A 26,626-nucleotide genomic window follows, 5' to 3' on the forward strand; every position below is an offset into this window, starting at 1 on the left:
GACAAAGGAGGCAATAACATACAATGGAGAAAAAATAGTCTCTTCAATAAATGGTGTTGGAAAAATTAGATCCACGCAAAAAAATGAAACCAGACCACCAACTTACACCATACACAAGAATAAACTCAAAATGGATAAAAGACTTAAATATTTAAGTCAGGAAACCATAAAAATCCTAGAAGAAATCATAGGCAGCAAAATCTCAGACATCTCTCATGGCAATAGGTTTACAGATACAGCTCCTAGGGCAGAAAACTAAGGAGAAAATAAACAAATGGGACTACATCAAAAGGATAAGCTTCTTCACAGCAAAAGAAACCAACAAAACGAAAAAGGAGCCCACTGTCTGGGAGCACATACTTGGCAATGATACCTCTGATAAAGGGTTAATATCCAAAATAGATAAGGAACTCATACAACTTAACAAAAGGAAGACAAACAATCCAATTAAAAAATGGGCAAAGGACCTAAGTAGACACTTCTCCAAAGTGGACATACAGATGGCCAAGAGACATTTGAGAAAAATGCTCAAAGCCACTGATCATCAGAGAGATGCAAATTAAAACGACAATGATGTGTCACTTCACACCTGTCAGAATGGCTACCATCAACAAATGACTGTGAGAATGTGGAGAAAGGGGTCCCTGGTACACTGCTGGCGGAAATGCAGACTGGTGCAGCCATTCTGGAAAACAGTATGGAGTTTCCTCAAAAAATTAAATATGGAACTTCCAATTGGCCCAGTGATCCCACTTCTAGGACTATATCCTAAGAAACCCGAAACACCAATAAGAAAGAATGTATGCACCCCTATGTTCATGCAGCACAATTTACAATATCTAAGATCTGGAAACAGCCCAAGTGCCCATCAGTAGACGAGTGGGTAAAAAAGCTATGGTACATTTATACCAAGGAATACCATGCAGCAGTTAAAATGAAGGCTCTCTTACCCTTTGAGATAGCATGGCGGGACCTGGAGAGTATCAGGCTAAGTGAAATAAGTCAGTCAGAGAAAGACAAGTATCACATGATCTCACTCATATGTGGAATCTGATTAATAAACTGATGAACAGAGTGGATCCAGAGACATGGAAGCATGGAACAGAGTGAAGAATCTCAGAGGGAAGGCGGGGAAGGGTAGGTGGGTGGGAAGTGATCAAACAAAGAACTTGTGTGTACTTTTGTGTGTGTGTGTGTGTGTGTGTGTGTGTGTGTGTGTGTGTGTATATATATCATCTATGGTCACGGACAATAGGGTGGAAAAGGCCTGGGGCAGGAGTAGGGGGGTGGCTGGAGGAGGTGTGTGTGTGTGTGTGTGTATATATATATATATCATCTATGGTCACGGACAATAGGGTGGAAAAGGCCTGGGGCAGGAGTAGGGGGGTGGCTGGAGGAGGTCAGTGGGGAAGTGGGTGGGGAGGAGGGGGAAGAGGGATATATGTAATACTTTCAACAATAAAGTTGTTTTTTTAAGTAAAAAAAAAGAAAAGAATCGAGTTCCTAATGAGTCTGGCCTGGAGTGGGCTAGACCAGTGCAAATATTCCAGGAGCACAGACAAGGGAGGCCAAGCAAGGCAGGTCGGGGAGAGGGGCGCCAAGGGCAGATCCGTGAGGTGTCCCAGACCTACAGCCCCTGAGGAACCATGTGACTGTCACACAGACCTCGTGGACCTGTCGGGATGAATATTAAATTTCACTGCTGAGCACTGTTCATGCCCGGTGTTCTCTGGAGCTGCGATGGCAGCCAAGCACCCCCTCGCGGCATCGGTGAGCTGCACGTCGGCGATGCCCGTCTACCTGTGGCCTGTTACTGCCTGGGGGGCCCAGAAGGACCTCGTGCTGCCACAGGCACTGAAAACCAAGCTGAGGTGAGAGGGAACGTGGAAAGCGATTCCCACGATCTCTCAGAGGACGCGAGAGTAAAACCTGCCGTCCGGCGAGTGAGGCCTGAGACAACTGGGGAACCGGCACACAGGCTCCAGCGTCTGCCCTGGAACTGGAGAACCGGGGAACCGAGAGCCTGCCAGGCCTGAGACCGCGGCTTCTGCCAACAAGAACACAGTGTCCGATGCTTCATGGGAAAGTGCCTGGAGGGACAAGAGTCACACAAACTGCCCGCAACTCCGGCTTGTCCATCGTGAGGAGTTAGAAAAGAGGAGGGGGCGCCCCATGGAAAAAGCTCCAGTGTTAGGTCCACAGACCCACCCTCTGAAGGCAGTCAGCTGCTTAAGCATCTTAATGGCCTCCACTTGTCAGAGGCTGCTTTTCTTCTTGGTGTGGGGACAAGTAATCTGTATTTACATTATTTAAAAAAACAAAGCGGGTGACTGCTTGTCCTCTGTCTAGTCTGGGGGGTGAGTGGGAGGCTGTGACACCAGCCCAACGGCCTAGAAGCAGAGGGTGACAACTGGACCCGGGCCACCCTGACTCGGGAATGAATTCAGAAAAGACCCTGGGGCCCCTCGCTTCCCTTCCACCCGTCTCGGCCGCGGGAGAGCGCGGGCTCTGGGGCCGCGAGTCAGGTTTCGGGCCCAGCCCGGCTCAGCAGCTGTCGCTTGGTCTCTGAGCCCTGTTTTCTGTCCACGGGCCCCTTCCCTGCAGGGTTGTCGTGAGGAATAAAGACGGTGCAACGGAAGCACGAGGCACACAGCAGGCCCGTGGTAAACAGTAGTTAATACTGCAATTGGGAGGAGACCGAACGGGGCAAGGCTCCCAAAACCCCTAGGGCACCCCCAGTTCCTCGGAGGGACACAGCCGTTCCTCCGCAGACAGCCTTGCTCTGCAGCAAATGCCAGCTGGGGGCTGCCCGTGTCTTGTTTGCTTTTACATTTTCAATAACTTGGTACCAGCTGTTCCAGCATCAGCTCCCCCGCGGCCAGGAAGCTGCCTTCCCCCTGCTGCAGTGCCAACTGTCAAAAGCAGAGTCTGTACAGGCGCTCTTTTCAGACAAAAATGGCTATCGGGCCGCTGTGGTCTCGCCTTTTCTGATGGAGACCATCCCAACTCGTTCCTTCGCTGCCCGCCTCCCAGGCCACCTCACTCAGGTTGCAATCGGTGTCTCTCCCTCCCTCTTCAGACCTGGGGCCTCTGGTCCTTGCCCTGATTCTCTCTAGAAACAGCCCCACCCAGGAAGGGGCAAGGTGCTGCCCAGACAACACCAAGGGATGAGGACAGAGAACCTAAGGATGGACGAACCTGGTTCTCGAAAGCTTCCCGTGCCCCGAGGGTTCAGACCCTGCGCTGATGGGCTGATACATAACACCTGGCCCAGCAGTGGCGTCCTCCTCTCTCCTTCCCTCCCTCCCTTCCCCTCTCCACTGGGATGGTCCAAGAGGCCTGAAGCCAGAGATGGAGGGAGTGGCACTGCCCAGGGACCCTGCCTGGTTAGCCCCTTTGTGTTCATCGATCCCTCTCTTCCCTGCTGCAGCCCTGAGCCCACTCTCTCACCCCCGTGTTACAGATGAGGCTGAGCAGATGCGGAGTCAGGTGCTTGTACAAGGTCAGGCAGCAAAGACTCTGCAGGCCTCGGTTTCCTATGCCCCTGGAGAGGATTCGGAGGGGCTGCTCTCTAAGCCCCTCGGGCACTGTCTGCTGGTTTACCTGGACGACAGTCACTGGGGGAAGGACTAAAGCGAGTACAGCCAACGGTAGCCACCGAGGGGCCAGGAGCCTGGGAGAGCCAGCAGGGCGGGCCCCAGGCCAGCACCCTTCCCTTCAGAGGGAGACACCAACCCTTCAGACGGAGTTCCTTTCCAGTTGCTGTTTCAGGTCCCAGATGCTTCCCTAGGGCTGAGTTTGAGGTGAGGCCAGGCATAAAACTGGCAACTCTCCATGTGCTGTTCTAGAAGAAGTGCATTTCCATGGAGCCAGGACACTACCCTGGCAGGCGGGTGAGAGCACTGGGGACCCCTCGCACACACCACCAGTAAGGCCTCGGGCAGCGGGGAGCCCTGAGCACACCCTGCATCAGGAGGCGCTGACCCAGAGGGAGGTCAGGGCCAAGGCCAGTTCTGAAGCTGCTCCAGAGGGAGACCCACCCGCTAGACTCACAGAGCATTCCCTCCAGCTCTCCGTTCCCCCAGACACAGGCCCTGTTTGGGGGGACGTGGTTTGTTCGAGAAAGAGACAGGGTAGAGGAGAACCCAGATGTCCTGGCTCGGGCTTCAGGCTTCGCTGAAATCCTCAAACAAGCTGCAGCTGGTGACAGCGCGCCCCGAGCCTACCGATAGACGCCTGCACTCGCCGCCTCCCACGGCCACATCAAAGTCACAACTACAACGGAGCCGCCGCGAAAGCTGGCTGAACAGAGGGCCTGCTTTTCATCACAACCAGAAAAGTAACGAAGAAAGCACAGAGGCTGGTCGGAGGGGTGGGGTGAGGGGCGGCTGGCCTCACACCCGTGTGTGTGGGTTTTTAATCCGGAGGGAGACTGTCTCTGCCGAGGGGGCTGTGAGGAGCAAGGGGTCCCAGCCCCACACCAAACCCCAGCCCAGGGCTCCAGAGCTGGGGGGAGAAGTCCACGCAACTACAGGCTGTAAAAACCATGGGGGTTGGGGCTGAGTGACACTGAGCCTGCTGGAATCCCAGGTGTGAAGAGCCGGTGGCGCACAAACTCACTTGGTCCACTTCTTCCGAGCTTCAGCGCTTGGGGACCCAGACACATACGGGAGGAACTGGGTTGTCTGGCATCAGGGCAGGAACTCGGGGCAGCTTTCTCCCAGAGAGGGGTGCTCGCAAGGGTCCTTGTTCCTGTGCTGGGACCGCCCCTGTTGCAGGGCTGACTGGCAGGCATTTCTGAGTCTCCGTCAGCCTGGAGCACGCTGTTTGCTCCGCCCTAATGATTCCCTGAGACCCCGCCCCATCCAATTTGCAGGCCCACCCCAAGCTGTTTGAGGCAGCTTTTCCATATGAATAGCCTGTCCGGCCTCAGGCTTCAGACAAGCTGCAGCTGGTGACAGCTGCCCCAAACCTATCAATAAAAGGCTCAAGATGGCTCTAGCACAGCAGCTCTCCCACGGTAGTCACAGCTGGTCCTCACAGCCAATTGGCCTGGAGGTCAACTCCTCCCAGAGACGCCAACAGCAATCAAGGCTCAACTACAAGACCGTGCTCACAGCCCACACAGGGGTGCGCCTAGAGTGCCACTCAGGTGGCTGGGGAGGCTGAGCCCCTGGGCCCTAAAGCACCTACTACAGAAGGCCACGCTACCAACTCCAGGAGACACAGCAGCTCTACCCAATACATAGAAACAAACACAGGGAAGCAGCCAAAATGCAGAGACAAACATATCACAAATGAAAGAAATGGAAGCAAGCAAACTACTGGATAGAGTTCAAAACCATGGTTATAAGGTTATAAGGTTATAATTCATGCACAGGTGGGGTCCCCCAATGGGGCGGGTGGGGAACGGGACAGTAGAGGGGAGGGGCTGCGGGCGGTTGGCCGGCCGGCACCCCCCTGGTCAAACTCCCGGTCGAACTCCCAGTCAAGGGGACAATTTGTATATCAGCCTTTTCTCATATAGGATGTTGGAGGGTATTATTTAAGAAGAAGAAGAAAAGATAAAAAACATGAACAATAAAATGGCAACAAATACATATCTATCAACAATCGAATCTAAAAATCAAGATAAACAAGAAATCTAATGAACAAAATAAACTGGTGACTAAAACAGACTCAGAGTCATGGAAGCATGGAACAGACCGACGAATCTCAGGGGAAACTGGGGTGGGGGCAGGAAGAGAGTAACCGAAGATCTTACCTATGGACACAGACAATAGGGTGGCGAAGGCCTGGGGTGGGGCAGGACCCGGGTTGAGGGGAGCAGTGGGTGGGGGACATCTGTAATACTCTCAACAATAAAGATTTTTTTAAAATAAAATAAAAAGTACATGAAAACTAAAAAGAAAGAGAGAGAGAGGGTAAGCAAGGGTCTAGGGCAGCCGTGGGCAAGCTACGGCCCGCGAGCCAGATCCAGCCCGTTTGAAATGAATAAGACTAAAAAAAAAAAGACCGTACCCTTTTATGTAATGATGTTTACTTTGAATTTATATTAGTTCACACAAACACTCCATCCATGCTTTTGTTCCGGCCCTCCGGTCCAGTTTAAGAACCCATTGTGGCCCTCGAGTCAAAAAGTTTGCCCACCCCTGGTCTAGGGGGAGACTGACATGACAGGCGACCCCATTCCCACCAGCTCTGACTCCACAGTAATAAATCACCCACTCTGTGCCCACGAGAGCACTGGCTTTTCCACAAGCATCACTTCATCCTCACTGTTCCCATTTCATAGATGAGGGAGCAGAGACCCAACAAGGCAGAGATTGCTCAAGACGGTTCAGTGGCAGAGCTGGGACTAGAATCCAGAATGGGGCCCCGGTCCAGCGCTCTGCACATGCCGTGCGTCTCCTCTCACCCACTGGCACCCCAACCTGTGCCGTGCCTGGGGACACAGGCGTCCAGCTGGGCTCAAGAACAGCATGGTGTGTGGGGACCAGACCCCTCAGTGCACTTGGCAGACTGACCCCTCTGTGACCTGCCACCTGCTGGCCCAGCACGGAGCACAGGCTGGGGCCATAAATCAGAGCCAGTCACGTGGCAGGGATGGGGACAGAAATCCCATAAGAGGTCTGTTTCCTGTGCTAACAGGCCAGGTGGCCTCCGGCTGGCCCCTGGGAGCAGTGTCAGTACATAGCCTCCACAGACTCACAGGATGGGCTGCCTTCTGGGCAGCTACTGGCAGCAGCAGTCCTGTCCCACCGCATCCTGCTCAGGTCTGGGTGGGCGGGGTGAGAGCAGGGGCGAGAGCAGGAGAACAGCCCTGAGGAGGAGGGCAGAGCAGGAGCAGTGCTGATGCGGCCACTCCCGCCCTGCCCGCTGGCCTCCACAGCCGGCTCTCTCCCGGCAGCCAGGCAAAAAGGCTGGGTCTGACCCGGCCAGTGTGGCCCAGTGGTTGAGAGTTGACCTATGAACCGCGTGGTCATGGTTCGATTCCCAGTCAGGGCACAAGCCCAGGGTGCAGGATGGATCCCCAATGTAGGGTGTGCAGGAGGCAGCCCATGGAATTTTCTCTCTCATCGATGTTTCTATCTCTCTGTACCTCTCCCTTCTCTCTAAAATCAATAAAAAAAATGTATTAAAAAAAATAAAAAAGGCTGGCTCTGCTTACAGCTAACATCCTTCATTTACTTCAAACAACCAGTCAGTTCAACTGGGGGTAAAAAACAGCCTGTGAACTTGCCCTTCCCCCAAAGTGTGTGTCCTCGGACCTCAGGCTCCTAGCAGGTCACGCAAAGACTCAGAACTCAGAGGCTCCCAATACCCAGCCTTGCCCTTCACACCCTGGCCAAGCAAGAAAGGAAGGAAAGAAAGTCCAGGGGGTGCGGAGAATTCCTCACCAGGACGAGGGGAGCTGGGACGGTGGGACCGGGCTGGAAGCTCCCTCCAGGCGTCTACCACAGCAGCAGACGAACCCTCTGGGCAGGAACCTGTGCCCCTTGGGAGGCCCACCCGCCCAGCTGCCGTTCACTGGGGCTGAGGCAAGCATCCAGTCACACCCAGGCCTCTCTCCTCTTGCTCCTCCCTTCTGAGCTGCCATTGTGTTGGGCCGGCCCAGCAGAGCTGGAGCCCCTGTCCTTCTCACTCTTTCCCATGACTGGAAGGCAGTGGAAGATTCTGGCCCCTTCTCAGCCCCTTCCCCTTCACACTTTCCTCAGGCTGGAAGTCGCCGATATCTCCACCCTCCTTTTCTCGGCCTCATCCTCAATCAGCAACACTATTGGTGCAGGAGGAGGAGAGGGGCTGGCCCAGCTGCCAGGTGGAGCTGGCTGTGGGTGGGGGGAGGGGCTCCAGGTGACGTGGAAGGACAGATCTTTGTGGGCAGCGCCCCTCTTCCTGGTAGCTCATCCTCTTCCACCCAAAACGATTGTACAACAGAGGGCAGCGGGGTGAAGGGCCGTGGAGCTGGGTGAGGGAGGCTCAGTTGGAGCTGGGAGCCGAGTGGTCTGCGTGGAGGGAGGTGGCGGTGGTGTAGTTCTGGAAGAGAGGCTGTAGGAACATCCCGATGGTGCCAAAGACACAGACGAAGACAAAGATCCAAAGGAACAGGCGGTCGATCACCATGGCGACGTACTTCCAGTCCTCGCTCACCTGGACGGGGACAAACGATGCCCAAGATATCAGTCACATGATGCAAGATAGGAGCGGAGTGGGCATAAGCAGGTCCCAGCTTACACACACACACACACACACACCACGCCTCTCCTTCAAGATCCCAGAGTGACCTTTCCAAAGCCTCCAGCCGTGGCCCCACTGCCTTCAGGACCTATCCAAACTCCCGAATCTGGAATCAAGACCCACCCATGACAGTCAGAGCTTACCCCCATCCTCTTCCGTGCTCTCACTCAGATTTACCAAACCCCACATGGGCTCTCAGTTCTCCATCCCTGTGGGTTTTTTTCTGTCTAGAATTTCTGTCCTCTCTGTCTATACCTGGTGAACTCCTATACATCCTTCAAAGCCCAAACTACACCACCTCTTCTATGAAAGCTTTCCTGATGCCCCTGATAAGGTTGAACCTTTGTCCCTTCTGGGTTCCTTTAACACTGTGTACACATTTCTAGCACAGTATTTATACTGCACTGTGTTACCATTCCAATTTGCATATCTGCACCCGCTCCCTCTGCCCTGCCCCGCCCCCCCGCCCCATACCTCTTCCTTCAGCTCCTAAACCACAAGGGCCCGTCAAATTCATCTTTGTAATTCCAGCACATGGAACACAGAGTACCAGTAAATGGGTGTTGAATTAGTCAATGAATGGCTCCCTCTGCTCCTTACATGACTGCACGGGGAGCCCCATCCAACAGTATCATCTTGAGCAAGCAGGCCCCAGACGGTGAGGACTAAGTCCCAGACGTGAACAAATGAGTTAAAAAGACAGTGACCTCTGTGGGTTTCAGGGGAAGCTCTGGCTCCCCTCGGAGCTGCTCCACGCCAGCCTGAGTCCAGGTCTTAGCACACATGTTCATCTGTAGCCCAGCTAGCTGGGGGTTGGGAAGGAGGCACCTGTGCACTTCATTTAGTCAGCAGCTGAATAATGACTCATTCATGTCACAGGTGTGCCTGCTGTGTACCTGGCATCATGCTGGCACTGGGGATATAATGAGCGCAAGACAAACACATCCTGTGGGTTACAGTCTACTGAGAGAAATGGACACAAAATAAGTAAAAATAAAAGAATTACACCCTGGCCAGGTAGCTTAGTTGGTTGGAGCATCATCCCATGCACCAAAAGATTGCGGGTTCGATTTCCTAGGGCACATACCTAGGTTTGGGGCTCAATCCCCAGTTGGGGCACGTGCTCAAGGCAACCGATCCATGATTCTCACATCAATGTCTGTCTCTCTCTCTCTCTCTCTCTCTCTCTCTCTCTCTCTCTCCCTTCCTTTCTCTCTGAAACCAATGAAAACAAATCCTCAGGTGAGGTTAACAAAAACAAAATGCCGCCTTGGCCAGCATGCTCAGTGGTTGGAGCATCACCCTGTGCACCAAAGGGTCTCAGGTTCAATTCTGGTCAAGGGCATGCACCTGGGCTGTGGATTCATTCCCTGCCCCCTATGGGGGTGCATGCAGGGAGGCAACCAATTAATGTGTCTCTCTCACATCAATGTTTCTCTCTCCCTCCCTCTCTCCCACTCTCTCTGAAAAGCAAGGAACAAATATCCTCCGGTGAGCATGGCCGGTGTGGCTCAGAGGTGGAGCATTGACCTATGAACCAGGAGGTCATGGTTCAATTTCCTGATCAGGGTACGTACCCAGGTTGTGGGCTCAGATCCCAGTGAGGTGTGTGCATGAGGCAGCCGATCAATGATTCTCTCTCATCATTGATGTTTCTCTCTCTCTCTCTCTCCCTCTCCCTTCCTCTCTGAAATCAACACAAGTATTTAAAGAAAAAAATAGCCTCAGGTGAGGATTAACAAGGAAAAACGAACATCGGTGTGGCTCAGTTGGTTGGGCGTCATCCTGTGGCTGTGAGGTTGTCAGCTGGATCCGCGTCGGGCCACGTGCCCAGCTTGCGAGCTCGATCCCCCATAGGCAGCAGGCGTGAGGCAGCTGATCCATGTTCGCACATGGATGTTTCTCTCTCTCCCTCTCCCGTCCTCTCTCTCTAAAAAAGAATCAATAAAAATATATTTTTAAAAAGAATGACTCCAGAAGTCGAGAGTCACTCCAGGGTTTTAGTCTGACCCATCAGGTGGAAGGTGATGCCATTTACTAAAAGAGGAGATGAGAAGAGGAGTGGGTGGGATGTAGAGCAAGCACTCCGTTTGGGACAGGTCGAGTTTGAGATGCCTGTGGGGCAGCCAAGTAGGTCACTGCATCCCTGGCGCCCTGCCGGGATGACAGACATGGGCGGCAGCAGGGGCGGGGCTGTGAGAAGCTGGCTGGATTCCCGCACCCCCACCCCCACCCGTGCAGCCCCTACTTGGCCTCTGCTGGCTCCGAGGCTTCCACCCGTCACCTCCAGGCGGGGCCACACCTCTTCTGCCACCGGGCCCTGCTCAGACGCCAGGCTCTGACGTCCTCCTCCCCCGCCCCCCAAACAGTGGTGCAGGAGCTCCCCCTTCCTCACCCTCAAACTGGAATGGCAGCGACCCAGCAGAAACCTCACTGGTCACCATGGCAACAGCTGAGCAGCTGCCTGGAACTAGCCAGGTACCCAAAGACTGCGCGCGCGCGCACGCGCGGGGGCACTCAAAGTAGGGGCATGTCAACTCTTCACGCTCGACTCTCAGATTGGGAAACCATGGGAGTCCCCTTTCTGAGGAGCTGCCAGCTGTGCAGAAAGCCGGGGGCGAGTCTCAGAAGCTCTGGCCCCACCTCTCCTACCTCCATCCATATTTCACCAGGCCATTCCCCTGGACCCAGAAGAGCAGAAACGGTAAATTGATTTGGGACTGTCTCCTGCACCAGCAGGCCCTTGGATCCTCTTAACACCCACCCCTCCCCGCTCCCCACCCCCCTCCCACTGCCTTTAATTTTGCCTTCCCTGCTCCCGTGGGGCACCGAAGAACTCAGTCTCCGTCTGTGCTAAGAGCTGAAGATTAGCAACTTGGGCTCGGGAATGCAAGCGGCGGGGACAGGCCAGCTGCAAACCCAGAAGGGCCTCCTCCCCTTCCTGGCCGCCCTCCGTCACTAGCGCTGCCCGCAGGGGGCGCTGGTCCCCAGGAAGCGCAAGGTCAGCCCGCAGGACTCCAGCTCGGGCGGCGCCTCCTCCCGGAAGCCAATCCAAAACCCTGGGCAGCACCCCAGCCCCCAGCCCCCAGCCCCCAGCCGCCTCACGTTCCCCGCATCCCGCCGACCAGCTTTGCGGGTCTATCCGTCCCGCGACTGCTTTCCCGATGCCGCCGCACCCACCCGAGTCCCGCGCACTCACGCTCTGATCCTCGTCCTCGCTGCGCATGTGGTCCGCGATGAAGCGCACGCCGTCCACCGCCTCCCGGAGGCCACAGCCGCAGGGGCCCCGCAAGCGCCCGGGGACCGGCGCGGGCTCTGCCCCGAAGGCCCCCGCCACGCCCTGGACGGACGCGTGGTTGACGAAGCACGTGCAGGAGTCGGCCCCCGGGGCTTCGCGGACAAAGCGGGCTCCCGCGCCCTCTCGCTCCCGCTGCCGCCGCCTCTGGCGCAGGCGCTGGCGGGCGCAGTGGTGGCGCGGCTGCTGCATGAAGAGCAGCGGGGGCAGCTTCTCCAGGAACAGGGCCTTGACCCAGGGCGCCATGGTGTGCGTGGTGGGCGAGCGGTGGTGCACGTTGAGCACGCACACGCTGGTGACGATGGAGAAGGTGACGAGCACCATGGTGAACATGAGGTACTTGCCGACCAGGGGCACGTCCAGGGAGGTGGGCGGCACGATCTTGGAGATGAGCAGCAGGAAGACGGTGAGCGCCAGCAGCACGGAGATGCACAGGGTCATCTTCTCGCCGCAGTCGGACGGCAGGTAGAAGACGAGGATGGCCAGCGAGGTGATGAGCACGCAGGGGATGATGAGGTTGATGGTGTAGAAGAGCGGCTTGCGGCGGATGATGAAGTCGTAGGTGATGTCCACGTAAGTCGAGTCGTCGGGGTTCTCGTTGCGCCGGCCTGGCAGCGCCACGATGTCCCACTCGCCGCTGGGGGTGAAGTCGTCCAGGCTGGCCACGTCGCTCTTGAGCACCAGGTCGATCTCCGTGCGGTCGTAGGTCCAGGAGCGGAACTTCATGGTGCAGTTCTGCTGGTCGAACGGGAAGTGCTTCACTTCGATCTTGCAGGCACTCTTGTAGATGGCGGGCGGCAGCCAGAAGATGCTGCCGTCGTAGGAGACCACGGCATTGGAATAGAAGGACACCTCATACATGCCGTCCGCACTGCCAGGGGGTGAGAGGAAGTCAGCGCTGGCCTCAGCGCTCCTCCACCCCCACCCATCACCCCAGCCCTCACTGTGAGGGGAGGAAACCCAGTCCGGAGTATCAGGTGGTAGAGCAGAAATGGAGCAAGAATGGTGTCTGGGTGGGGTTGTGGGGAGAAGGCTGTTCTCTGAGGAGATCTGTGAGGCCCCTCAGAGATGAAGAACTGGAGGAAGGGGGTGAGGGACACGCCTGCTGCTTGTCATACATTGTGTTAAGCTGTTTGCTTCACATGTGGATGGAGGAGTTGGGGGAGCCAGGGAGGCCAGAATGCGGCTCCCCGAGCAATGGAGGGGGACAGAGGCAGGTGGGAGCAAGAGATGGTCCCACCGGTGGTTTTGGATCTTGGGGGTAAGAGGGATTATTTATTATTTCAGGAGAGGGTATGGAACCTGGAGGAGAAACTGAGACCTCCATGTTCTCTGATCTTGCCTAAACCTCCAGGAAAAATCTATTCCTTTTTTAAAATATATTTTTTTTATTGATTTCAGAGAGGAAGGAAGAGGGAGAGACAGAAACATCAATGATGAGAGACAAACATTGATTGGTTGCCTCCTGCATACCCCGCAATGGGGATAGAGCCCACAACCCAGGCATGTGACCTGACTGGGAATTGAACTGTGAATCAGTTTAGGCACTGAGGGCTGTCAATCCTTATTTCTATCCCACTGCAGCTCCAAACACTGGGACTCCTGACTGAGAGGGGGCTGACCATGGGCCAATCACCTTGGCCGTCCATATACATCTCTGGTCTGGGTCTGTCTATCTAGGTAGTGACTGACTCTGTGCCAAAGAAAAATACCTTCTCTATACCCAGCAGGAGCTGATTTACTTTCCCCAAGACCCCTTCCTTCCCTGAGCACTGCCATGGTCCCCCCAGCCTCCCCATTACTCCAGGGTCACCTACTTGTTGTACAGGACCACATCTGGGAGCCAAATGTGCTTGGAAGGGAGTCGAACTTTCTTCATGTTGTCGAACTCCTCAGGCTTCCAAGTAAGGCGGTAATCCTCCCATTCCTGAGAAAGGGAGAGGGAGGCAACTTCAGCCTCTGCCCTGGGAAGGGCTCCAGGTGAAGAACAGGGACAAGAGAGGGCCCATCTGGCTTGAGGAAGCTTTTCAAGCCATCACCTTCCCACAGTGACTTCTCTGCCCAGCAAATGTGAATCATAAAATACTTTCTCATTTAATTTTAACAGCTAATCCACGATATTAGAATCCACATTTTACAACTGAGAAGACCAATCTTGCAGAGTTTAAAATGTTCAAGTCACAGAGCTGGTGAGTGGAAGAAGCAAGATGCAAATCCAGTTAATTAAGACTCCAAAGTCTGTACCTTTCTGCCTCTTTTCGGGAGATTAAAGGAGGGAAAGACACATGAAAAGAAAGGGAAAAGGAGGGAAGAGAAGACCAGGGGTGGGAAGAGCACTAACCTGGGTCAGCCAGACATTGGTGGTCATGATCTGCTCCCGCTCATGCTGCAGGAAAGAAGAGAGGCCCTTGAGAAGGCCCTCCAGCCGTGGGGCCCACCACACCCGCCATGGCTCCTCCCACACCTCCCAAGCCTGGGGAACTCCAGAGGAGGAAGCACAAACACCACCACATTCTGGCGTGTTGACTTCAGCAGCTGAGCAGAGGGTTTGGGACCCCCCCACTCACCACACTGATGAGCTGGGCCAGTGATACCATGAGCTGTACTGTCACCAGCTCAGAGCCATTGGTAGCTGGGCGGATAAGCTTGTTGTAGCGGGAGGGATCCAAGAGATGCTCCACCAGCCGCTCCTCTGTGTCTGTACCCCAGACTCCTGGGCAATAGGTTGAGGGGCAGGAAGTAAGTAAGGAGGCAAGAAAGGCCCATCCAGGACCCCACTCGCCCTAGGCAAATGGGGCAACCCAGGCCCAGACAGGAGGCTGCAGCTTCCCCAATGCTCCATCCCTAAGGTATCCAAATGCTTAGGTTTCCCCATAAAGGCCCCTCAGAGAGAAATTCCTCCCTGGGGTCACTGACCAAGTTACCCAGACAGCCCAACACAGAGTCCTCCAGACTCAGAAACCATTCTGCAAGGATCGGTGGAGACCTGCTCTCCTGCAAGGTCTCAGAGAGAAACCCATGTTTCCATGGCTTCTCCTAGAACAGTGGTTCTCAACCTTCCTAATGCCGCGACTCTTTAATACAGTTCCTCACATTGTGGTGACCCCCCAACCATAAAATTAATTTCGTTGCTACTTCATAACTGTAATTTTGCTACTGTTATGAATCGTAATGTAAATATCTGATATGCAGGATGTATTTTCATTGTTACAAACTGAACATAATTAAAGCATAGTGATTAATCACAAAAACAATATGTAATTATATGTTTTCCAATGGTCTTAGGCCACCCCTGTGAAAGGGTCGTTCAACCCCCAAAGGGGTCGAGACCCACAGGTTAAGAACCGCTGTTCTACAAGATACCTACAATTCCGGGGCGGTTTTGGAGGGTGGTCTAAAGGAACAGTTGCTCATGTCCCACCACACACCCTTTCCCTCAGTCAGTGCTCACCTACGCGTGCAAGTCACGTTATGTGCCTCCACGTGTGGAAGTCTCATTAGGTTGTACATTTCCTTTGTACCTGCCCTTCATACACTCTACCACTTTCTGTAGCTCTGCACAAACACACCCCATCCCCTCAGAGTGCTCCTCCCTGGCCCCAGCCTGGCAGAGCTTATGCCCTCCAAGCCTTCTGTCCTGCCCTAGGAGAGAGTTGGAGTCACTTCTCTCCCCCTCCTGTCTTGCCCCTGTGGAGCGACCAGAATCAGGACCCCAATGTGGTGGACAGGGAATGATGGAGAGACAAAGGAGGGTGCTGAACCAGGTAGATTTCTTGATAGAAAGCTTCACACAGCGTCTCAGCTGCAGAGACTGCTCTCCTGCTGGCCTAGAAAGCCAGGGGAGATTCCCTCCCTCCTTCCTTTGTGTCCACACCCTTCCCAGCACCACAGCCCAGGTTTCTACCTCTTCCTTACTTCTTAGGGTATGTCCTTAGGGTATGTCCTCCTCCCAGGGCAGTGCCCCAGGGCCTCCCTGCAGGCCCAAAGGTCTCTCCCCTAACTCCCAACAGACTCCCCCATCTCCAGGAATCCCTTCCTTCCACCTCTGAGCCTGACCGGGGTGAGACAGAGCGCAGTGACCTGTGGTTACCTGAGCACAGCCAGAGGAGGCCGAAAGCGAGGAGCAGCGCCATGGGCTCGGAGCACCAGGCCATGCTGTGGGCATCGCTCGCCGCCTCACCTAGACCCGCGGGAGCGCGCCGAGGGCGGGAGGGCCGCGGTCCGGGTGCTGTCCGTGGTGCTGAAGTCTCGCCGGAGCCCGTGCCGCCCGCCCCGGCTGGGAGCGGGGCCCAGGATGCCGCGGCAAGTCTGGGGCGTGCACGGGGCTGCGAGAAGGTACCAGCTTCTGGCGGCGGAGGCTTTTCCGGCTGCTCTTCCAGGGAATACAATTGGGACGGGAGGGGGAGGAGTCTTCGCCCCGGAGGCGGAAGCGCCGGAACCCAGTAAAAAAGGGGTCTCGGGGTGCGATCTTCTTTTGCTGGTCCTGGCTAGTTAGGGGGGGTGTCAAGCAAAAGAAGGGCGGCTCCCCGAGGGTGGAGGAGTTGTAAAACCCAGAAGCTGGGGCAGGACGCGGGGGTGGTTTGAGAAGAGGAGGGAGAAACAGCGAGTCTGGCAAATAGGTCAGGACCCGCTTAGTGCAGAGGATCGCAAGGCCAGAATGAGGGGGCGGAAGTCGGGAGGAGGTTCTGGGTCCCCGCTCTCCTTTTTTCTCTTATCAAACCCAGAGGATCCTGCCTCCCGGTGCAGCTGAGGATGCAGCAGAGAAAATGCCCTATGGAAAAGAGACAGGGGACTGTGGGTTTGCTAACCTTAAGAAAACGAAAGCTTTGGAGTCTGTGAACAGGGTCCCTCCATGTCCCATTCTCTACCTCCCTCCATAAATCCCCCAAAAGGCCAAGAAGTCTAAGGTGAGGACCTCTGGCCGTGGCCTGAAGAGAAGGTAACCTTAAAGGTCTTGAAGAATGGAAGGAAGATTAGTGGCTTTCATCGGTTAGCCTTTCACTCCCCATCCCCTTCCACTCGAGTCTTCAGCTTCTGTGTGAGGAGGAGGATCAGAAGACCATTTCACAGAGGCCAGTCCTAGAACGAAGCTATCACAAAGGAAAGCACAGATGAGACAGAGAGAGGTGTCAAAATTCAATGACATCTTTGATCTTGAAAGCCCTGAACTTTTAGCTTCTGAGCCAATAAAAGCTTCCCTTTTTTCTTAGGTGGATTTTTGTCACTTTCAACCAAAAGGTTCCTAACTAAAGCAGGCTTATCATGTATCAAGGCTCTGTCTTATTCCACCTCTGCCTACTTCTTCAACCTCATCGGCACCCCTACCCCCGGCTCCACACTTCAAATATGGGCAATGTCTTTAAGATCCTTGCACATTCTCTCCCTTCCACCCTCTATACTTCACGGCCCTTTAAACATGTAGTTCACATGGCTCTTCTGTTACCCATTTCCCCTCAACATCCATGTACTGACCTTTGAACATCTGGCAGAAATGTCAGTTCCTTAAGGAAGCTATGCCTGACCAAGGACTAAATCAGATGACTTGCTATATGTTTCCAGAGGATGTCCAATGACTAAATGAACCAGTCTAAGGCTGTGACCCTCTCCTGCTAGACCATGAGCCAGCTCAGTGCCTGGCATATGGTGAGGGCTCAACAAATAGCGCTAGTACAGGACTGACACCTTTTACTGTGGAGAGGAACATTCCCCTCTAAAAGCTCAGTTCCTGGGCTCTGGCTGCGCAGAGTAGCGCAGCTGCCAGGCCAGCCCGCTTCTCGGAACATGGCCAGCATGGAGCTCACCTTCCTCGCCATCAAGCCTGACGGCGTGCAGTGCGGCCTGATGGGCAGCAGCATCAAGTGCGAGAAGAAGGGGTTCCGCCTCGTCACCATGGATGTCCACCGGGCCTCTGAGGAACTCCTGAAACAGCACCGCATTGACCTGAAAGACCACCCATTCTACCCTGGGCTGGTGACGTACACGAACTCAGGGCCTGTGGTGACCGTGGTCTGGGAGGGGCTGAATGTGGTGAAGACAGGGAGAGTGATGCTTGGGGAGACCAATCCAGCAGATTGTAAGCCAGGCACCATTCACGGAGACTTTTGCATTCCAGTTGGCAGGAACATCATTCACTGCAGTGATTCATTAAAAAGTGCCGAGAGAGAAATCAGCCTGTGGTTTACGCCCAAAGAATGGGTGACTACACGTCTGTGCGTTTGGCTGGATCTGTGAATGAGAGGTGGACAAGGCATCATTCCCCTTGGCTCTCCAGTCCATTGACTTGGGGGCAATAGGATCTACCCTTTTTCTAACGCATATTTACTAATTAAGCCTTTGGAAACTGGAAAAATAAATAAATAAAAGCTCAGGTCCTGGAATTGGGAAGGAAGAGCAGGACAAGTACCCGAAAAAGGACTGGAGAGAAGTGGGATGGCTGCAGGCTCCGTACTGCCCATGGAAGTGAGCCATAACCCTGCACCACAGGCTCCAAGGCAAGTGCAGGCACGAACATGTAATACCATCTGAAGAATTTAGAAAATCTTGGAACCAAGGAAAGGATTGAAGAACAAAAGCCTACAGAGAAGGAAAGGAATGTATGCCGTCACATCACGTGGGGAAAGGGTCAAAGGCAGGAAGAAGGATTGCCTTCAACAATCAGACCCATGTTTGTTCGGTATCTACTGCACAGGTGTTGAGATGCAGTGATCAAAAAGACCTAGTCCCAGCTTTGTTGCCACGGTTTGGTAACAAAGACTTATGACACAAGATGGTGGCTGCTCAGTAGAGCTGTAAACAAGGTGCTATGGAAAGCACAGAGGAGGGAGAGGTTAGTAATGTCTGAGTGCCTGGAGGGGATGAAGATAAAAACTGAGATTTGAAAGATGAGAAAGCCAGTAAGACCAGGGTGGCTTAATTTTGCATTCCTGAAAGAGAGGCACGGGGAGCTTGCATGTAGATAGAACTTAGTACTTTCCTCTCTTGGTGGGTGTGGGTGATTGAAGAGGGCTTCCTTTATGAAAATCTCTTTCTGGCCCAGCTGGTGTGGCTCAGTGGTTGAGCATCGACCCATGAATCAAGAGGACAATTTGATTCCCAATCAGGGCACATGCCCGGGTTGTGGGTTCAATCCCCAGTAGGGAGCGTTCAGGAGGCAGCTGATCAATGATTCTCTCTCATCATTGATGTTTCTATCTCCCTCTCCCTTCCTCTCTCTGAAATAAAAACCTATTTTAAAAAAGAACATCTCTTTCTGGAGTGCTCGCCTGTCTCTGGTTTGACAGACTAGAGGCACATTTGCTTTCTTGAAGCCCTTGGTTGCTACCTGAAGCTCCTTTAGGGCCAGTCCAGGCAGTCTGCTCACCTTGGCCGTGACCTCATCGTGAAGATTAATTCCAGCTTGGCAGGGAGTAAGTCCTCTCAGCACAACCACCCAGTGGCCAAGGAGAACTGGAACATCCTCTCTCCCTCATTCTCTCCCCCCCTCCCCCCGCCCATCCCCACCAGGAAGCAAGGCAGCCAGAGAGAGGGGGCAGGTCGGAAACCATGCAGGGTGATGGGCAGATATAGAAGTATCAGCCCCGAGGCAAACCAGGGACCAGGCCACGTTTGGTGTGACACTCCCTTTGTCTCTGATGGTAAGGAATATTTTCTTTTAAAGGCATTATAAACCAATTGATCTGCACATTTATGTATACTTAGATATGACATACGTCCAAAAGGTATATAAATTATCAATGTACAGCTAGGTAAATTTTCACACGAACACAGCCATATAATCCCCACCCAGACTTTTAAAAACTAGAACACTATTGATATCCAGAAGTCCCTCATTATGTCCTTCCCCCACATATCCCCGTAATTATTCTCTCCTCTCAAAAGTAACATCATGGGGGCAGAGAGGAATGGGGAGTGACTGCTCAGTGGGTACTGTTAAAGTTCTGGAACTGACAGAGGTCATGGTCACACAACACTGTGACTCTAATGAATGCCCCTGAATTGTACACTTTAAAATGGTTAAAATGGTAAATTTTATGTTATATATTTTCCCACAATTAAGAAAACATGACTGAAAATTTAAGAAGTGACCGCTATTGACTTCCCAGAGCACAAATCAACTTTGCCTGCTGAATTTCATATAAATGGGATTGTGATCTTTTGTGTTTTGAACATTATGCTAATGAGAATCATTGACATTGTTGAATGTAGTTGTAGTTTATTCATCTCATTGCTATAGAATATGCCATTGTATGAATATACCATCACTTATTTGGGTTGTTTACTGTTTTGTTTTGTTATTTTTTGATTTTGAGAGAGAATAAGGGAGAGAGAGAAAGAGGAACAGTGATTTGTTGTTCTACTTATTTATGCATTCATTGGTTGATTCTTCTCAGAACCCTGAATGGGGATCAAACCCACATCTTGGCTTAGCGGGACAATGCACTAATCCACTGAGCTACCTGGCCAGGGCAGTTGTTTCCTATTTTGGACTATTAAACATGTTTCTATGAACATTATTGTTCATGTTCTTGGTGTACAAATATATGCGTTCCTGCTTGGTACATAACTAAGTTGTGTACATCTCAATTTATTTTTTAAAGGAATATGCTATGATACAGTTTTGTAACCTTCCTTTTTCACTTACTATTTCTCAAACATTTCTTTATGCCAATAAGCATTGTTTGACGGCTTTTGTTTCTTTGGTGACTTTAAATTGTTACAAAGTACTCTACTGTAGGTACATTTTTGCATATGTCTTTAATAATTTCCAAGTGAAATTGCTGGGCCAAAGGTTTTAAAGTTTTTTTGATTATTATTTATTGGTAAATACTTACCTTATTCCACCTCCAGAGAATTAATACTATCAGGGTTACCAGAGCCTCAGCCTAAATCACCGATGGCCAACATCTCTACAATCTTGCCTATGCTGAGCCCTCTCCTGTCTTTCTCTCCTTTTCTCCTAAGTCCTTCCTCCTTCGTCTTGGGGCCTTTCTTCCCAACCTCCTCCTACTTTAAGGGTCAATTCTCTCAGGATATCCCTTCATTTCCATCTAAGTAACTTCTGTCATGTTCTTTCTTGGAGTTAATCCTGAATAATATCAGCCATCAGGCCCTCACCTTCCATCCCTATGACTGTTTGCCGCATTGTACTAGTTGATTATCTCTGGCCCCCGTTCACCCATTGCCATGTGAGAAATACAACAGAAACGACGTGTAGCAGCTGTCATGTAAGGAGCCCCTCCTGTGTGCCAGGAATGAAGCCAGGCACGACCCACGGGACTGTATTTTCTTTGTCTCTGCATCCCCGGTGCCCACTATAGTTCCTGACCAAGCACAAGGGCTCAGGCCATATTTGTGGGTCAGTGTCAGAGTGCTATGCTTCTGGGAGCAAGTCCAAGGGAAGGACGCTCACTCTGCCCCAAATAAGAGCGTCTGCTTATTCTGACAACACATGACCTTTAGAAGAAAAAAATCCCTATGATCCACTTTACATACAGCAGCCAGAATGATCTTTTAAAATTTCCAGTCAGATCATGTCACTCACAGCTTAAAATCGTTCAAGGGCTTCCCACTGTCCTTTGAATAAAACCCAGACACTGACTGTGGCCTCTATAATCCAGCCCTTGCTTTTTTCACTGGCCTCATCGCCTACCTTACCACCCCCTCTTTTTTCCACTAGACTCAAGGTATAATAATCCCCTCTCATTTTTGAAAAACCAAGTTCTTTTTAAAATACATTTTAATTGATTTCAGAGAGGAAGGGAGAGGGACAGAAACATCAATGGTGAGAGAGAATCATTGATTGGTTGCCTCCTGCACGCCCCACACGGGGATCAAGCCCTCAACCCAGTCATGTACCTTGACCGGGCATCAAACCGTGACCTCCCAGTTCATAGGTAAATGCTCAACCACTGAACACCACCAGCAGGCGAAAAACCAAGTTCTTGCTTTGTGCACTATTCTAAGCACTTTTCGTGTACCTCACTTAATCCTCCCACCGGCCTTATGAGGTAGGTGCTATTATGATCTACGCGTTACAGATGTGGAAACTGAAGTACATCCAGGCTAAGTCGCACCATTAACAGCTGCCATTGCAGTTAAGAGACTGGATGTGTATGGGGTTCAGAGCCCATAAGCTCAGCCAGCCTGTCATGAGCTTCCTAGTTCTAGACCAGCATCTGTGTGCTCACTCAGGGTCTCTGAAGTTGTTGGTCTCCTTGCTGGAAGGCTCTTCTCTCCTGCCAGACTACCCTCTCTTCTTCAAATTTCAGCTCAAACACTGCCCCCCTAGGGAGCCCTCCCCTGACTAGTGGACTGAAAGTGACCCCCGTCCTCCTCTCCCACATGACCCTACTCTAATTCCTAGCAAATATTTACCAGTCACTCTTCTGGTCACTCATTGGTCTGGTCTCTGACTCTGCACAAGGGCTAGAGAGCAGGGATCTTGCCTGTCTACTGCTATATGTTCATACCTAGACCTGTGTCTGACACATGGCAAAGCCCCATCCATGGTTACTGACTGGTGAGTACCTTTTGACTTTGTAGCAATAACAGTAATCGTAGGAATAGTCCTATTTAACATGTGCTGAGCAATGTACCATGGACCCACCAGTGTTCATCATTTTACATATCTCTTTTCATCTAAACTGGAACAAGGATCCACCCTGCAAGGCAGAACAAGCATCGTGCCCATTTTACAGATGAGGACACTGAGTTTCACAGATATTAAATCACTCGCCCAAGGTCACACAGCCAGCAAAGCCGATGCATTCAAACCCAAGCTCAGTTCTGTCTGACTCCCCTGTCCATGCTCCTTCCACTCAGCTGTGCTGCCTCCTTTATGGGCTCATTCAAAGGACAGCTGGAGCTGATTCTCTAATTAACACCTGTGGCTCTGCCTTTTTCCTGAGCTCAGAACACACTCCGCTGGGTGTCTCCAGGAGAATGTCCCACATCTCCCCTCCCTCACACACTCAGTATATTTATAACCCAACTCTCCACTCTTCCCACGGAACTCAGCTCTCCTTTGAGACATCTCATGAGATTCTGTTAATGCTACTGCTATTAGCTGCCCAGGCTTGCACAGCTTCTCAGAATTCTAGTGATCTTTTCATCTTCCTTGATCTTAAAATAAAGCCCCAGTTCCCCAACATGGTTGTGGATGCCTTCCCAGATGGAAGCCTTGCCTGCCTTACCTGTCTCTCTCTCCCTTGCTTCAGACACAGGCCTTCTTTCCTGTGTCTTGCTATGGTCCTACTTGCCACGGTCCTACCTCAGAACTATTGCGTGTGCTGTCCCTTCCGCCTGCGTCAGCGTCCAGCCCGTCCTCCCCTCATAGGCCATTGCAGTTAAGAGACTGGATGTGTAACAATTCATAAAGTATCTGGTTTTCTACCAGCCTGAACGCACAGAAAAGGTGAGGACTGGTTCTGTCTCATGTAATGCTGCATCCCCAGTGCCTCACCTGTAAATACTTGCTCATCTTCTCTTACATCTAGGGAGTCGGCTGGCTTTATAGACTCCACCTTTATCACGTCTATTTCCCCAGCAGAATGTAAGCTCCACGAGGGCAGTGATTTTTTAATATATTCATTAAGTGAATATATGCACCACTTCCATTCCATTTGTCATGCCCCTTCCCTTCACGTTTTAGCAGAACGCCACATATGACTCCAAACCAGGCTTCTGCCAGAGGGCTCTCTCAGCCGGAGCTGAGGTACTGAACAGACCAGCAGAGAGGGAGAGACAAGCCTCATCCCAGTGACCATGACGTTTGAGTTTCCTCACTGGGGCACTTGGAGTCTGTGCAACATTGTGGGACCATCTCATCGCCTTGGTTTATTCTTTGTTGTTGTTGTTAATCTTCACCCAAGGGTATGTGTTCCCCATTGATTTTTAGAGAGAATGGCAGGGAGGAGGGGAGACAGAGAGAGAGATATCAATGTGAGAGAGACACATCGATCGGTCGCCTTCTGCACATGCCCTGACCGGGACCAGGAATCAAGCCTGCAACTGAGGTACATGTCCTTGAGTAGAACTGAACCTGTGACCCTTCAGTCTGTGGACCAACACTCTAACCACTAAGAACCTTGTTTTGTTCTAATTAAAGTCATTGCCAACATATGGAATTCAGGATCTTCCAAATGGCTGCATTTGTAGGGTTTTGGGGTAAGGGCTAGAGCCAAGTGACATACGAAAACCTCTTGAAGAAGATGAGAGAGAGAAACACTGTAGCTCGACTACCTGTGCTAAGAAATGCCATCAGCTTTACACACCTCTCGGCAGGGGAGGTCTCCAGACATCTTGGGCTCATTCATTCAGTAACTGGCTTGTGATAGGAAGTCAGGCATTGTGACAGGAAGTCTAAGGAACACAAATATGTGTGATGCACAGACTTCGAGTCCTGCAGACACCTGGATGGTATGAGGATACCATACATCAAAGAAAAGCCTCTCAAGAAATGACTGCAATGCCTCTGGCTGGGGGAGAACCAGCCACATTCTCACTTTTCACCGTCAGCAGGAGCCTGGAAAAACATGGCTGCCCGAGGCCAGGAAAAGGTTAAACACAGAGAGAGCTGCACTTCCAGAAGGCCACTTCAGGGCAAAAAGGAAGGGCATACAGAAATGAGCCAACAGTTTGTGGATGTCAGAAGCTCACAGGTTGGTGGGGACAGCAAGTATTTAAAGACGCCAGCACAGTGTGAAAAATGCTTTGATGGGGTAAGGCCAGGGACCACATTGTGAACTTTATGTGGGCAAATTAGGAAAATTTCACTGAGGTGTTGACATGAAGTTAGGTCCTTACTTCCAAGAATTCCTTGTTTAGGAATTTGTTGTCCACAAGGTGAATGAGGAACCAGCCATATCTAATATAAGAGATTCCTCTACAGCGGCGGTTCTCAACCTGTGGGTCGCGACCCCTTTGGCAGTCGAACAACCCTTTCACAGGGGTCGCCTAAGACCATCCTGCATATCAGACGTTTACATGACGATTCATCACAGTAGCAACATGACAGTTATGAAGTAGCAACGAAAATAATGTTATGGTTGGGTCACCACATGAGGAACTGTATTTAAAGGGCCAGAAGGTTGAGAACCACTGCTCTATAGGGAAAAGTGGAGGTTAGGGCGCTAAATCACTCTGGGCCCTTTCTGGGAATGGCACAGGACTGAAGGGACACACAGGCGTATATGTGTATGTCGGAAGGAGAGGTACCCAGTCCTTTTCTCCAGTGATGAGACCATCAACAACAACGACAGCAATCACAATAGGAGTGATGGCTGACACCTACATAGCACTTACTATGTGCCAGGGGCTGTTTTAAGTGCTTTTCATAGATAAACTCTCACAGGCAAAAATAGGTGGTGGTGAGGTGGGGCCCAGATAAGGGGGTCACGCATTCAGGCAGGGGCTTACCTGGCTTGAATCTCCCATTGGTGCCGAAGGAAGAAGCACCAGATTTTCTTCTCCACTTGCCCGGGTGTGAGACACAGGAATAGAGGCTTAAAAAAAACAAAACATCAGAGGCCCCAGCTGGGCGGCTTAGTTGGTTGGAGCATCCCGAACACCAGAAAGGTTTCAGGCTCGATTCCCATTCAGAGCATACCCTCAGTCCCGATGTGTGTGGGAGGAAACCAATCCATGTTTTTCTCTCACATCAATATTTTTCTCACTCTAAAATCAATAAGGATTTTTATTTTTAGCATCAGAGGAAGACAGAGTGGGATAGAAGGGCAGGAACCTTGGAGACACACCCAAAAACACTGCCTACCAGTTGTATATCCTTGGGCAGTCATTCCTTCCCCCCACTTGTAAAACAGGGGTACAAAATGCTTACTTTGCAACGTTGTTGTGGGGCAGGGGTTTAGAAATATGTACAAGATACCCTGGCTTAGGAAGTGCTCAATAAATGGGAATCCTTACTACAGCCTTTTATGCTCCGTGTAGCTAACTGTTCGGGCTCCCCAAAGAAGACACGTTCCTGGTCCTGCGGACCATGTCTCAACCATCTTTAAATACCCAGAGCCCGACTTAACCAAAGAAGGCCCTTACCAAGCCCACTGATTACTTAAATGGAAACCCAGCACCAAGCACCAAAGCGCTCAGTCCATTTCCAACAAAGGCCGGCTCATTTGGGTCCGTACGGGAGAGAGGACGGTGGCAATCCGCCAGGGGCTCAAGCGCCGAGCCGGCCCAGCAGAATCCACCCGGCCCTTCCCCAGGTTCACATTGGGCAGAGGAACGCCGGCCCCGGGTCGCTGGACCCTCAGCCAGCTTTGTCCTTGGTGACACTGCCACCTAGCGAGGGCCCGGGGCACTGCCGCCTGCTCCCTACTCCCGGCAACTGCGGGGACCACTGCGACTGTGAGCCCTTCAGGCTTCGGGCTTGGGATGGAGAACGCGGTCCTCCCTCCGGGCCGCCTCCTTCCAGCCTACGTCCAGGCGAGCGGTTTGGACGATTGAAGCTCTCCTCCAGTGACCCTGGGAAGCCCACGCTGTCCCTCTCCGACCTCGTCCAGACCCCTGGACCTGATCGGCGCGAGGGGTCAGCAATCTCACACTTAATGGACCAGCGATCTATTATCCCACACTTGGCGGTCCCCTGGCATCGAATCTTCGGGAGTAGGCAGAGCGGGCATTGCCCTCACCAGTCACTGTACAGATGAGGCGACTGGAGGAAGGCAGTCGACCCAAGTCACACAACGGAACGAACCAGCGGCTGGGCCGGGCGAGAATCCCAGCCTCTTGCTACCGGGTCCCTATCTCCTTCCCCAGCTACGCGCCCCTTATTCGGCGTGGCGACCGGGCATGCCCACGTGGCCTCACGAGGGCCGTGGCTGCGGACCCTGCGCCGAGGACCGGCGTGGGGGTGCAGATGGCGGCGGCACGGCGGCCCCCGCAGGTCCCACTCTTCCGTCTCTGCCCACCGAGCGCCCAGCACGGCGGCCGCGACGTGGAGACGCAGGGAAAGGGACCCAGAGCAGGAAACAGAGTCCCGCGCGGGGAGCCCCTGGGAGCACGCGGGGCCGGGTCACGTGAGCGGGGAGAGCAGGCACGCACGCACGCACGCTGTGCGTCAGCACGCACTGAGGC

General features: G+C 52.5%; 2 protein-coding genes across 2 annotated transcripts; one reads left to right on the forward strand and one right to left on the reverse strand.

Annotated features, from left to right (window-relative positions):
- Nucleotides 1-7,060: 7,060 nt before the first annotated feature.
- CHRNB2 (cholinergic receptor nicotinic beta 2 subunit) lies at nt 7,061-26,524 on the reverse strand. Its single transcript, XM_036344509.1, has 10 exons — nt 25,586-26,524; nt 24,950-25,035; nt 17,335-17,452; nt 16,478-16,623; nt 15,624-16,304; nt 14,101-14,246; nt 13,875-13,919; nt 13,351-13,460; nt 11,438-12,404; nt 7,061-8,151 (listed from the first exon to the last, which is right to left on the reverse strand). The coding sequence occupies exons 5-10, from the start codon at nt 15,685-15,687 to the stop codon at nt 7,981-7,983; spliced, it is 1,503 nt and encodes a 500-aa protein (XP_036200402.1). The 5' UTR covers nt 15,688-16,304; nt 16,478-16,623; nt 17,335-17,452; nt 24,950-25,035; nt 25,586-26,524; the 3' UTR covers nt 7,061-7,980.
- Nucleotides 17,315-17,779, forward strand: LOC118673548 (nucleoside diphosphate kinase B-like). Its single transcript, XM_036344510.1, has one exon. The coding sequence runs from the start codon at nt 17,315-17,317 to the stop codon at nt 17,762-17,764; it is 450 nt and encodes a 149-aa protein (XP_036200403.1). The 3' UTR covers nt 17,765-17,779.
- Nucleotides 26,525-26,626: the final 102 nt, after the last annotated feature.

This window comes from Myotis myotis, unplaced genomic scaffold (genome assembly GCF_014108235.1).
Source record: "Myotis myotis isolate mMyoMyo1 unplaced genomic scaffold, mMyoMyo1.p scaffold_m19_p_18, whole genome shotgun sequence".
Taxonomy (NCBI): Eukaryota; Metazoa; Chordata; class Mammalia; order Chiroptera; family Vespertilionidae; genus Myotis; species Myotis myotis.